Genomic DNA, 14,261 nt, shown 5'->3' with positions numbered 1-14,261 from the left:
CTGGAGGTGTTCAAGCAGTTGCTGGAAAGCAATTTGTTGGGAGTTGGGAATATTATACAGAGGATTTAAGAATCAGATGGATGATTGGACCTGAAGATATTTAAAGTCCTTTCAACACTTCTGTGACTCTATGTCATGAATAGAATGTTAATCAGAAGTTTCTCTGAAAAGCCAGGCATTTACATTTTACCTGCTCACATATGAAAAAAAAAAATCACCATGTTGATTCTGGCATACCTGGCAGAAGTGAGAAGGCAACCATAAGCGAACTATGGCAGAAGAGGATATATGTCCTGTTGAATGCCTGCTTTTTCCCCCTCTTCATGGGCATAAACAACACCCACATGGCCTCTACTTTGCAAAGGTTACAGGAAGAATTTTGGTTTGGGATAGTAAACATCTTATTTTGCAGTTAACAAAAGCTAAGGGAGCCATGTCTGAAATATTTGCTTCAGAGCCCTGATTTCTATTTAGATGGCTATTCTCTGATCTGAGAAGCAAAAGGAGGTTGATCACAGTTTATCAACTCTGTCCCAAAGGCTCATGTCTTTTCCAAGTCTTAAAGGTTCCCACAGCACAGGGCAGAACTATTAGGAAGGCAGGAAAATGCCTGTATCACACTAATTATGAAGAAATGCACTTTTAGAAGAATGTTTGAAAAGATAAAAAGAGCCCAGCCTGCGTGGCTCAGTGGTTGAGCATGGAGCTATGAACCAAGAGGTCATGGTTTGATTCCCAGGCAGGGCACATGCCCAGGTCAGGGCACATGCCCAGGTCAGGGCACATGCCCAGGTTGTGGGGCATGCAGGAGGCAGCCAATCAATGATTCTCTCTCATCATTGATGTTTCTCTCTCTCCTTCTCCCTTCTATGAAATCAATAAAAAATATATTTTTTTTTTAAAAAAAGAGAAGACTTAACAAAAAAGATAAAAAGAATTCTGCATTTGGTATCAATTGACAGTCTTTCAGAGATAGAATAAAACTTTAAAAATGTACAAAATAGCACATAAAGAATACCAAGTTTTACGCTTATTTATATAGCAAGATATCTACATCACATATATTATTAAACTACACTCCCTTAGTTCTCTATCGCCCCCTTTCTTTTGCTTTGAATTAGAAATAGGAGCATCTTCTGATTTCAACTTCTAAGTCTGCATATTCTCTAATAACTTAACATTGGTTCCTGTGCCAATCCATACCTTTTTTTTAACCCATGCCTTTTATAATACCTGGGCTCACTGATGGCATTTCCTGATTTTAAATTTAAAAATGGCTAAAAATTTTAGCACTGTAAGTTCTCCATGATAGCAAAATATTAAGCATTTACCTTTAACTATGCCCATTCATGCTGGGAAGGCTAAGGATTTTGATAAAGTTGTTAGAAAACAGTGATATCAAGTATTATTTTCACCTGGCCATTGTTGCCCAGTGGTTGAGTGTCAACCTATAAACCAAGAGGTCACAGTTCAATTCCCGGTCAGGGCACATGCCCAGGTTGCAGACTCGATCCCCAGTAGGAGCCATGCAGGAAGCAGCTGATCAATAATTCTCTCTCATCATTGATGTTTCTATCTCTCTCTCCCTCTCTCTAAAACCAATACAAATATATTAAAAAATATTATTTCTGTGTTAAAATGTATGTCCAGTAATTTATAGCTTTGAAGAAAATATTGTAATCTCTGGAATTCTTGTTAATGTAGAAACAACATTTCTGTCCTGCTTATTTATTGGGACCCCTTTCTGTTATTGTTTTGAGCACACAGGGGCTGCTGAGATGGAAAGTCTCCAGACCAATACAGAAATGCTCTATCCTGAGATAATTGTGGACGTGGGCACAGTGACTTTTGGAGAAGAGAACAGGAAGAAGATGACCAATAACCAGCTGAAAAGAAATGAGAATTCTAAAATCATCCAAGCCGCCTGTGCACTGTTAAATTCTGGAGGGGGTGTGATCAAAGCGAAGATTGATGATAAAACCTACAGCTACCGATGCCACGGGCTGGGACAGGATCTGGAGACTTCTTTTCAAAAGCTCCTTCCTTCAGGTTCACAGAAATACCTTGACTACCTGCAACAGGGGCACAATCTCCTGATTTTTGTGAAGTCATGGAGTCCAGATGTTTTCAGCCTCCCCCTAAGGATCTGTAGCTTGCGTTCCAATTTATATCAGAGAGATGTGACTTCCGCTATAAACCTGAGTGCTAGCAGTGCCCTAGAACTTCTCAGACAGAAGCAGTCTAGAGCCCAAAGAAGAAGACCCAGGGTGAAGGAGCTGCATCCTCAGAAGGTTCGTGATATACACATTCAGGAAGAGGAAGATATGAGGCTGTCTGCTTCAGAATTTCTTAAAAAGGACAAACTCATATATAAAGAGAAACTCAACTTTACTGAGTCAACACATGTTGAGTTAAAAAGGTTCACCACCAAAAAGATTGTCCCTAGGATTAAAGAAATGTTGCCTCATTACATTTCTGCATTTGCCAACACCCATGGGGGATACCTAATTATCGGGGTAGATGATAAGAGCAAAGAAGTGTTTGGATGTAAGAGAGAAAAAGTGAACCCTGACTTATTAAAAAAGGAAATAGAAAACTGCATAGAAAAACTGCCTACATTCCACTTCTGCCACGAAAAGCCAAAGGTGAATTTCACTACCAAAATCTTGGATGTATACCAAAAGGATGTCCTGTATGGTTATGTCTGTGTTGTTCAAGTGGAGCCCTTCTGCTGTGTGGTATTCACAGAGGCCCCAGATTCGTGGATCATGAGGGACAATTTGGTCTCAAGGCTGACGGCAGAGGACTGGGTGGCTATGATGCTGGATATTCCACCAGGTAAAGCAGAATAGAAGCCATTATTCAGTCAGCAGGGAGTAACCCCCTTCTCTGCCTTCTGTGGGTAGTTGGTCAGATATTTTTTTTAAATATGTCTTTTATTGATTTTAGAGAGGAAGGGAAAGGGAGAGAGAGATAGAAACATCAATGATGAGAGAGAATCATTGATCAGCTGCCTCCTGCACACCCCACTCTGGGGATCTAGTCCATAACTGGGGCATGTGCCCTGACCAGGAATTGAACCATGACCTCCTGGTTCATAGGTCAATGCTCAACCACTGAGCCATGCTGGCTGGGCTAGCCAGATATTTTACTTAAAGAAGAGAAAGCACTTTTACTTAAAAATATTCTCCTATTGCCCTGGCCAGTGTTCTCAGTAGTTAGAATGCCAGGCCATGCACTGAAGGATTTGGTTGGATTCCCAGTCAGGGCACATGCCCCAGGTTGCAGGCTTGATTCCCAGGGGGAGGCATGCAGGAGGCAACCAATCAATGATTCTCTCATCATTAATGTTTCTATACCTCTCGCTCTCTTTCCCTTCCTCCCTGAAATCTATAAAAAAAATATATTAAAAAAAAAAACATTCATCAGTAATCTCACTCTAAAGATGACATTTCACTAATTATTTCAAGGAAAACTTGTTGACAATTCTGAATTGTTTCAGTAACATTAGGAACTAATACCTCCAATCACTGGGCTTGGGGCACCATCAAGTGGAGAAAGGCTGATGCAAAAGGAGATGCTGGGGCAGGGGATGGGGAGGAGGCGGGGGAGACTCCTAGTGTTTTCACTTCCCTTATAGTTTTGCTCAGAATCAGCCCTGGTGATTTCTAAGCAACCCGTAGAGGATTTATAGCCTGAACGCAGCTTATCAATTTGCCTTCGTGGTTAATGTGTTCCAAATTTGATAAAAGAAGCTTGGATCAAGCCTTACGTGATTATTCTTTCTCTTGTCCTAATTTTGTTTGAGTTTAAACACACACACACACACACACACACACACACACACACACACACACACATCTAACTAGAGGTCCTGCCACTTCCTATTCCATCCAAACCTTGGATGGGGACTTAAACAACTATAACAATATAAAAAATATATAGCGTGCTTAACTTTTTCTGATCTCACTCTCTCTAGAAGCCTTTTCCTCTTAGAAATGACCTGGAATCAGAATATCAGAGTGGGAATGAATCTTAGGGATCACCTCACCCTGACATGAGGGGGGTGAAATGACTTGTCCTGCAGGAGTCTCCAAGCATTTTGCTTGCTGCTTACACATGTGAACGGTTTGAGGCCTAGAAAGTGTGAGGGCAGCTCAGCACCATGTAAGTCGCATGCCAACAGTAGGAGGACAATTAAAAAGTGCTTTTCCTTTTTCGTCTGAAACAACTCTCCATGTATTCATTTGTTTAGCTCCCTCCAGTTTGGCCACAGACTACAGCCTTCTCCCGATTTCACCTACTTCATCTGCACTAAGAAGCTCATCATATCCTGTGAAAGTCCTGGAATTTAAGGAGGTTCTACAACAACGTTTGTTTCCAGGTATTTCCTTCTTATTTCTTTTCTAAAATTATGTTGGAAGGAATTGATAGCAATTAATCCAAATTTTTCTCCTTAGAGAGAAGGTCAAGTGTAGGACTTAGCAAACATAATGGCCCCAAAATAATATATATGGCTAACTCTTGTTTCCCAGTCATCAAATTCACACAGTATTTCTCTGTGCTTTGGGGCTTCCAGTCACGTATGGCTTTTGTTTCCTAAATTTGAGAGAATTTGGGAATCATCCTAAATCCCTCATGTCTATATCACAAGAGAATTGCCCCTGGCTTTCCAATACAGAAGAAGGTGAGCCATAGGGTTCTATGGCAGAGTTTCTCGGCTTTGGTACTATTGACATGTGGGTCAGCTAATTGTTTGTTGAGGGGGCTGCCCTGTGCACTGTAGGATGTTTAGCACCATTTGTGGCCTCTACCCACTAAATTCCAGTAGCAGCCCTCCAGCTGTGACAATCAAAAAATTTCCAGCCCTTACCTGTTTGGCTGAGTGGATAGAGCATTGGCCTGCGGACTGGGGGGGTCCCGGGTTTGATTCCAGTCAATGGCATGTACCTTGGTTGCGGGCTGGATCCCCAGTGGGGGTGTGCAGGAGGCAGCTGATCGATGTTTCTCTCTCATCGATGTTTCTAACTCTCTATCTCTAGCCCTTCCTTTCTATAAAAAAAAAAATCAATACAAATATATTTTTAAAAATTTCCAGCCCTGGCCAGTGTGGTTCACTTGGTTGGGCGTTGACCCGTGTACTGAGAGAGAGGTTGCTGGTTCCATTCCCAGTGGGGGTACATGCCCTGGGTTGTGGGCTGGATCCCAGGTGGGGGATGTGCAGGAGGCAGTCGATCTATGGATGTTTCTCTCTAAAAATTCAATAAACGATGCTTTTAAAAAATGTCCAGATATTACTAAATACCCCAGGGTGTGTGTGTGTGTGTCAAAATTGCCACGTTAGAATCATTGTTTTAAAGGAATGTTCTTAGTTCTCCCAAAAGCATCAGGTTCACACACACACACACACACACACACACACACACACACACCCTCAACAGGAAGGAGGACTTCCTAGCAATAGTGGACCATTTGGGGCTGAGGAGACAGTGCGAGGAGGATGGTCTGTGAAGACCTCTCCTTGACTGCCCTCCCCTGTATGAGAGTTGCCAACAGCAGGAACTTCTTAGCCCTGGCCTGTGAAGAGGAGGTGCTTTCTTTGCAGACAGGGATCCTATAGTTCCAGAGCTAGACTCATTTCTTCCTATGATGTTGCAGGAATACTTATAATATGCTTTTGTACATTTTAGTAACTTCTATCCCTTGAATTTTCAGTGACACAGGAAGAGATACAATTTAAACCAGAATCCCTCTGTAAGACACTGTTCTCAGATCATAAAGAACTGGAGGAATTCATGAAGACGCAGATACGTCCTATCTCGCAGGGGATTGTGATATTTTCTCGAAGCTGGGCTAGTGATATTGGCTTAAGGAAAGAGCAGAACGTCTTGTGTGACGCTCTCCTAATAGCGGTGAACAGCCCCCTGGTACTCTATACAATCTTGATACACCCCAGTGGGACCGAAGGGCCTGAGTATGCCCGAAACACTGCTCGTCAGTTAAAGCAGAAACTGGGAACTGTTGGCGGTTACACAGGGAGAGTGTGTGTCATTCCGAGACTGCTGCACCTGCCGGGCACACAGTCTAGACCCTGTGGGATCCCTGTCCACTACCCTCAATCCTACCAGCTTGCTAACGAGGAGGAAATGGAAGACTTGTTGCAGGCCCTTATCGTGGTGGTCTTGCTGTGCTCTCGATCCCTTCTGAGTGACCGGCTGGGCTGTGAATTTTTCAACTTGCTCATCGAGGAGCAGTGTGAGTTGCTTTCAGAGAGCCTTCAGGAGACGCGAGAATTGTTCATCCACTGCTTCCCAGGAAGCAGGAAGACAGCCCTAGCCATAAAGATCATGGAGAAAATCAAGGACCTATTCCACTGCAAACCAAGAGAGATCCTCTACGTTTGCGAACATGACGCCTTAAAGGATTACGTGGCGTGAGTGTTTCACTGACTCAGCACAGTAAATGTGTTGAGTCAGTCTTTTCAACAGTATCACCAAAGTAATTTGTGTTACTTAAGATTTTGCAATGCCTTAACTAAGTAAGTGCAAGAGCCCAAACCTTTGCAAGTGACCAGGTAGTTGAGCTATAAATGGGTACTTTGCTATTTCCAGCCTTCAATATTTCGTCATAAATCAGCCAAGTCTGCATACATTTAAGTTTATGTAACTAGGAACAGTTTCTCACAATCTGTGGTTTTACATGTAAAGAAAAGTAGAAATGAACCTATCTTGCTTTAAGGAAACATCTTTCTTGCTGCTTAATATTTTAAAGCCACAGTATATTTCAGTTGATGAGACATTCTACCTACTAGAAACTTGAATTTAAATACCATTTGATTTTGTTTATAAAATATTTTCATTTGTTTGGCTTGTTCTGAATCAATAATTTTAGAAGACATACAAATCTGCTTCTGATTTAAATATTTAGCTTTTAATTTAGTAAAAGATGTTGGTTGCTTTGTAATTCAGCAAATGAGGGCAAACTCATTTTCATTTTTGTCTGGTTTACTTACTTATTCGACAAATCTTTTTGAGTACCATGTATATGCTCGGTACTGTGTACATTGAGTGCTAGTGGGAATAAAGATATTGAAGACCTGGCCATAAAGCCCAAAAAGGGGGACAAAAAATAAAATAAGCAATGTGAATATTGTATAATTAGTATGGTAAAGATATGCTTATCTTAACTTGAGCTGAAGGTTGGTCAGCAAATACTCCCCAGTGAAGGAGATCCCTAAGAAGGATACACTCTTAAGAAGTCAGTAGGGAAATAAAATAAGGGCTTTTTAGGCAAAGGGCACAGCGTGTGCAAAGGCATGGATATGCTTAGAGAATCAGAAGGGTAAGTCTGACTAGAGCAGTGAGGGTGGGGTATGGTTATGTAGTTGGTGATGAAATTGGAAAAGGAGGCAGATGCCATATTATGAAAGATTTGTAAATTGTGCTATGGGTTAAGTTCTTTATTATGCTTTATAGATAAGTTAAAAATGCTCCGGTCAAAGGCAAACTCAATTCAACAAGTATCTATTGAACCTTAATGTGAAGAGGGTACAGAGAATGGCTGGGAATCAGTGCTTTTCTTCAAGATGTCTACACAGTCCAAACTGTAAGAGCAGAACATGAACACTTGTGATTCAGGGCACAGGGAGTAAAGCCCCAGGGACTGCGTATGTAACATCAGGAAATCCATAGGCACGGGTGATATTACCTGGATCCAAATTAGAGGAGGCAACAATCAAACTTGATTGTTTCTTGCCTCCTCTAAGGTGTTCCTCCTCCTCTAAAATGCTAAAACATACTGTAAAGGGAAACTGAACACGCTAAACAGGGCTATAGCCCTGAAGATTTATTACCCTACTTGACCTGGCCTGGAACTCAGCAGCCTCTTCATGTTTTCCTTACCTAAAGAGGCTTCTGGTTTTGTACTACATGTAAATGGGGTGATGGGATTTGCTTTAGAGGAATTCGTATTTACCCAAACCTCTTTTCCACATAAAAAAGTATGATATGCCTCTAGATAACTGTTCTCTAGCTCTAAGAAGGACAGAAAGTAAAGAGCTTGTCTTCAGGGATTGTCAAGCAGCAGAATTGTTACTAATAGAAACAATAACGTTCCTACCTGGGTTTATTTCAAAAGTTTCACATGCATATTTAACTAGATAAACCTGAAGAGTAGGGTTTACAATGAAGTATTCTCTCTATCAGGTAACTTGTAAGTAGAGCAGTTTTGTATATTCAGTACACAACTGAATCAATGAATCATCCTCCAGGTGAGAACTAGTCTCTAATGTCAATCCCGAGAGTAATGTGTGCATGGTGTTCCCTGAAACCCGATTCTCTCTTTCATCCTTACAGCCAACAAACCACCTGCCAGGCTGTGACCCGGAAAACCTTCATGCAAGGGGAGTTCCTAAAGATTAAACACATAGTGATGGATGAGACTGAGAATTTCTGCAGTGTGTATGGCGATTGGTACAAGAAGGCTAAGGGTATCACCCATCCAGAGGTGAGGGGAGCTGGAAGGAAAAACCTTCAACATGGGGTTCTCTGGCTCTTTCTGGACCCCTTCCAAGTCCATCATGCTGATGTCAACGGCCTCCCCCCTCCATCTGCTCAGTTTCCTCGGAAAACAATCACCAAAGGGATCCACTGTTCTCTGGAAATAGCAATGGTCATGAAACAAGAAATGAAGAAGATCAAAGAAAATCCTCCCTCCAACATGTTTCTGGACACAGTGGCACTGTTCAGGGAAGCTGCCTACGAGGAAGCAATGCGTGCCCAGGCTCTCCCTGGGGTGTGTGAAACAGAGACCAACCTGACAATAGAACAAATTGCGAAGTACGTGGCAGAAAGATGTCAGAACCTGTTCCAATGTGGCTATCTGCCCAAAGATATAGCAATTCTGTGCAGGAGAGGGGAGGACAGAGGACGCTATGAGCTTGCACTGCTAAAAGCAATGGAATTAATTGAGACCCACAGAGCAGCAGAAGTTGTGTTCAGCCAGGCCTCTGGTGTTTCGGGCAGTCACATGATTTTAGACAGCATTGAGCAGTTTTCAGGCCTCGAGAGGAATATTGTGTTTGGGCTGAGTCCAGAATGCACTCCTTCAGAGGAAACTCATAAGCTCTCCTTTGCCTCAAGAGCCACTAAACACCTCTACCTGCTTTATGAAAAGAGAACAGCTTTCTGAAAATTATTTCAAACAGTACAGGAAGCCATAAGGAGCAGAGTCCCTTCTCCCAGGCAGGTGGCAGGTACTCCCTTTCACATATTACAAATGGGAAGGTCAAGGCACAATCAGTATGGCAGAGAGCCACAGAAATGTCTCTTGGGACTGATCCTGCCACTGCATTTGCAGTGTCACTGTCTTTTTCCCACTCCACTTCACCTCCTCGATGTACAATTACAACAGACTTATAATTGGTCCCCTGCCTCTGGTTTTTCCTTGTCCAATCCAGCTTTCATCCTGTCAACCAGAGATGTTCTTTTCAAACAGAGAACTGATTTTATGACATTCCCTGCTAATGTGTCTTCAGGGAGTCCCTGCAGTGTTTAAACCAAGCCATTTTTCAATGCTTTCCATGATATACCCTGACTTACTCTCTTAACACAGTATTTATTATGCCTTTCCAGTGTTTCTAATGCACCCAGCCTTGCTCACCTATTTTGGGGGTGGGAGGTAGGGTGCCCTTCAGGCTACTTACTTTGACTGGGTCTCTCAGGGTAGTACCTTGGTTGGCACCTCATACTGGCTGTGGGTCTCAAGCTTCATAGGCTCAGAACTTGATTTCCTCTTTGCACCAAGTTTGGATCAGTTTCTTGAGGATGGCTTTATGTTAATCAAGCTCACAAAAGACTAAGGCATAACTGACAATGCCACTCTGTCAATTTCCAGTGAGTATTATAGTAATAAGTGGGCCAGATACTCTTGCTAATTAGCACATGCAGTAGTAACATACGAGGCCAAATTACATAAGCATAGCTTTACAGCAAGGGAAGCTGGTAATATGATCCAAATGTAAGGCTTAAAGCTATGATAGACTATTGCAAACACCTCTAAAATATGGATATTTCCACCATAAGGTCAGATTTGCCCCCAAAAAAGCAAATTTAGAATGCTAAGAGTGACTAGTTGTTCCATATTCTTTGCCTTAAATGATTTTTTCTTTCTTTCTGAGCTTCTAAAGCAAACCACCAACCTTCCCCTCACTCCTCTCAACACATTACAATACTTTACTCACATTCATTTTCTACCTGTTAATACTTTCATCTAGACGAGAAACTGCTTCTACCCTGCTACTGGCCTGGGAAGCAGTCTGTCTGTCATGGGTTTTTGCACATCCCTAAACTCTCCCATTATGATTTGGTGTTAATTTTATAATTCAACTCTAAGAGTACATGGGAGCCTGGATGCCTATGGTGCCTATACACATTCTTGGCTCCTGGCTGTGCCTGTGCCATTTTCTCAGCCTTCAAACTCTTTTCTGCTCCCTCTACCTGTTGAAATTCTTACTTGCCAATCAAGTCCTTATTCAAGTCTTTGTTCAATTAAACTTCCATCATTTCCCTAAGTTAAACTTAGTCTTTTCTTTCACAGCCTTTCTATGGCTTAAAAAATGTGTTTAAAGGATAACACCCAACTCATTCTAAACTATACCAAAGAAGTAGTCGTTGGCACAGCAGTCTATGTAATACCTTCCTATCACGTCTTCTTGCCAATGTATATGCAATATATTAGAAATAAAATCAAAGGTCCCCTTGTCTAGTCAGCTCCCAAAATAACTAAACCAATCCTGTGCTCTTCAATGCAATTTTGTTTTTCTGTCTGTAAGGTTTTTTAAATTGCTTTGGAATTATTCCTCTTTCTGGACTATTTTTAACTTCTAGAAAGGTTAGGACAACTTTATTAATGCTGGGGAGGCCTCGATGCAGGAGAAAGTGTGGAAATATTCTTTTGGCCATAATTACAGATAAAGCCCATCCCTTTCCAAGAGGTAGGAGGGCAGGCAAGGCTTGCAAAGTGCTCTTAGCTGCCTTTCTGAACTGCTCAGACCATCAGACAGGCCAGTGTGAATTGTCCTCTCCAGAGAACCTTTCTCTTACCTCCTTGTTGCACCAATTACTTGATGTTATTCCTTTATATCTTTCCTAGGGGGTCTCAGGGTACTTTTAGGTGGGATAAATGAAGTTCAGCAACTAATTCGTTTTTGATGATGCAAAAGATACCAGTGTTCTAACATTTGGATAATGGGAGAAGTGTGAATTCTCTAAAAATAATTTAAAGGATCAAAAGTGGAGGGGGGCCGAAACCGGTTTGGCTCAGTGGATAGAGCGTCGGCCTGAGGACTGAAAGGTCCCAGGTTCGATTCCGGTCAAGGGCATGTACCTTGGTTGCGGGCACATCCCCAGTAGGGGTTGTGCAAGAGGCAGCTGATCGATGTTCCTCTATCATCGATGTTTCTAACTCTCTATCCCTCTCTCTTCCTCTCTGTAAAAAATCAATAAAATATATTAAAAATAAAAAGTGGAGGGGGATTGTGGGAGTGAAGAGAACAGGGAACTGCTATACAGTATATTAATCATAAACCTCAGGACCATTTAACTTTTTAAACTATATGCATGCATTATGTAATTTCTGATAAAATAATTTATTTTTAAAGTAGTTGTTTTAAAATAATTGTTTTAATTTGAGAGTGCTTGTCAGTTCTCAGTCTACTAAAACAGCTCAGACAGGTTTAAAGTAGAAGGCCTAACCCAGTGATTCTCAACCCTGGATGCTCATTATGATGGTCTGAGGAACTTTAAAAATACCTGTTATCCAACCAGACACCAGACCAATTAATTCAAAATCCTTGGGCATGGGCTTGGACATTGGTGTTTATTAAAAGTTGTCCAGATGATTCTAATTTGCCACCAGGGTTTAGAACATGGGACCCATCTCCTAGTCCAGTGGTCAGCAAACGGCGGCTCGTGAGCCGCGGTTTGCCGCTCTGTTGACTAATGAGTTTGCTGACCACTGTCCTAGTCTGTTCTTTCTACCCTCAAATAGATGTGTACACACTTCTCTTCCCATTAAATTATGAGATCCTTGAGGGTAAGGATGGTCATTTACACATCTTTATTTCCCCAAAAGCAACTAGTGTAGTGCCTCAAACATGGAAGGTGCTCATAATTATTTGTTGAATGGATTTGCTACTTTCAGAGAATCAGAATCTACTAGGGATAATGTTTATATTTAATGAAACAAACACCTAATTTTGGAGACTTCAAAGAGGTCAATGTGGAGAATAATCAGCATTGCAATAATGAAGAATAAGAGGATAATGGAATTTAAGCTGTTTTTTAGGCAACAGGCAAAGTTAAAGATCCATGTTGATGGAAGTTCACTAGGTTTGAGTTTGAGATTAGCAATTGGTGGGGACTGAGAATAATTGACTATCTTGCTTGTACTCAGAATTCTAAATTTTTTCTATAGGCCCTTAATCTAATGGATAAAGCAGTTAGTTTGATGAACTAATTTGTCTGCTATAAGAAACTTCGAAAACTTACTTTTAAAAAGAAGGGTATCCCTGGCCTGGTAGCTCAGTTGGTCACAGTGTCATCACAATAAACCAAGGTTGCATGTTCAATCCTTGGTCAGGGCACATACAAGATGTAATCAGTGAATGCATAAATAAGTGGAACAACAAATAGATGTTTCTCCCTTTCTCTTTCCCTCCCTTCCTCTCTCTAACATCAGTTATAATATAAATAAATAAAAAGTAAAAAGAAGAGTAATACATTTCTATTGTGTTAAATTTGAGAAATGGAGAAAGGCAAAATAAAAAGTTCTTATCATCTTGTTACCCAGGCCCAGTTGTTTGTTTTTTTTTCATTTTTGCTTACTTATTTCTATTCTTTGTTGATATGCAAAAATATTTTTACATAGTTATGATCAAGTTGTACAATCAACTTTATATCCTCTGCATATGTTTTTCCACATAGCCTTTTTGTTATAGTCTGTACTATTGTTCCCAATACTTCTCCCTCTCCCTATACCTATACTCTTTATAGTTCCTAACATTAGAGCTGGAGTATATTTTCCCACCCCCTTGATGTGGGCTTGGCCATGTCACTTTATTTGGCCAATGACATGTTAGTGCAGAGGCTTTACGCATTTCAGTATTACATTTGTTCTCTTGGGCTTCTGCTACTATGAAGACTATGCCTTGGGCAGCCCATCAGTCACCAAGGAATGAGAGATGTGAAGCAAGCAGTCTTGAACTCAGCTCGTGACATGGAGCCAAGTTGGACTGATCCCAACTAGATAGCCAAAACCCAACTGATTTGCAATGTGCAAGAGATAAATAAGTGCTTATTATTGTACTAGCGTTCCCATTGCAGGAAAAATCCTGCAATAGGGTTTCCTGCTGCACTCTACCCCACCCTGCCTGCTCTCCTCCCTTGTCCCCCACCCTGCGTTCTCCACCAGCCCCCCTGCTTTTCTAACTTCTCCGCCAGCAGGCTCTCCTCCCTTCTCCCCCGGCCCCGCCTCCGCTCCTTCCTTCTCCCCTGGCCCCGCCTCTGCTCCTCCCTTCTTCCCTGGCCCCGCCTCCGCTCCTCCCTTCTCCCCCAGCCCCGCCTCCGCTCCTCCCTTCTCCCCTGGCCTGGCCTCTGCTCCTCCCTTCTCCCCCGGCCCCGCCCCTTCTCCCCCGGCCCCGCCTGCTCAACTTCCTTCTACCCCGGCCCCGCCTCCGCTCCTCCCTTCTCCTCCCCCCCGGCTTGCTTGCTTCTCTGCAGCTTTGCTCCCTTCTGCAGCTCTTGGCTTCTTTCTACGCTGTCACGATATGCAAATTAGCCGCCATCTTTGTTGGGATAATTTGCATATTCGTCCTGATTGGCTGGTGGGCGTGGCTTGGGCATAGCGAAGGTGCGGTCAATTTGCATATTTGTCTATTATTAGATTAGATGACTGAGATTTCAAGTTTTCTTTTGCAGCAGTAGCTGACTGATGCAGGCATTTCCTCATGTTGTAGCATTACCTTAAAAATTATCATTTTACATAGCTGCACAATATCCCAGCTAGATTACACAAAATTTCAACAATCATCTCTCTATTAATTTGGGTCACTAGCAATTTTACACTATTAAAATTAAACCAGGCCCATACTCAGGCATACAAAACAAACTTTTCTTCCTTTGGTATATTTATAAATCCCCAGAGATGATATTATTGGAACAAAAGGGTGGCCTAGATAAAAGATTCACCTTATTTATATTGGT

At 41.9% G+C, this 14,261-nt stretch overlaps 1 protein-coding gene across 1 annotated transcript; it reads left to right on the top strand.

Annotated features, from left to right (window-relative positions):
• The first annotated feature begins 1,760 nt into the window (after positions 1-1,760).
• Positions 1,761-13,478, top strand: LOC307115689 (protein SLFN14-like). Its single transcript, XM_079799032.1, has 4 exons — positions 1,761-2,838; positions 4,256-4,384; positions 5,716-6,433; positions 8,355-13,478. The coding sequence occupies exons 1-4, from the start codon at positions 1,779-1,781 to the stop codon at positions 9,187-9,189; spliced, it is 2,742 nt and encodes a 913-aa protein (XP_079655158.1). The 5' UTR covers positions 1,761-1,778; the 3' UTR covers positions 9,190-13,478.
• Positions 13,479-14,261: the final 783 nt, after the last annotated feature.

This window comes from Cnephaeus nilssonii, assembly GCF_951640355.1.
Source record: "Cnephaeus nilssonii genome assembly, chromosome: 19".
Classification (NCBI taxonomy): Eukaryota; Metazoa; Chordata; class Mammalia; order Chiroptera; family Vespertilionidae; genus Cnephaeus; species Cnephaeus nilssonii.
Note: the sequence above shows the minus strand (reverse complement) of the source record. Positions and strands in the feature narration are given on the sequence as shown.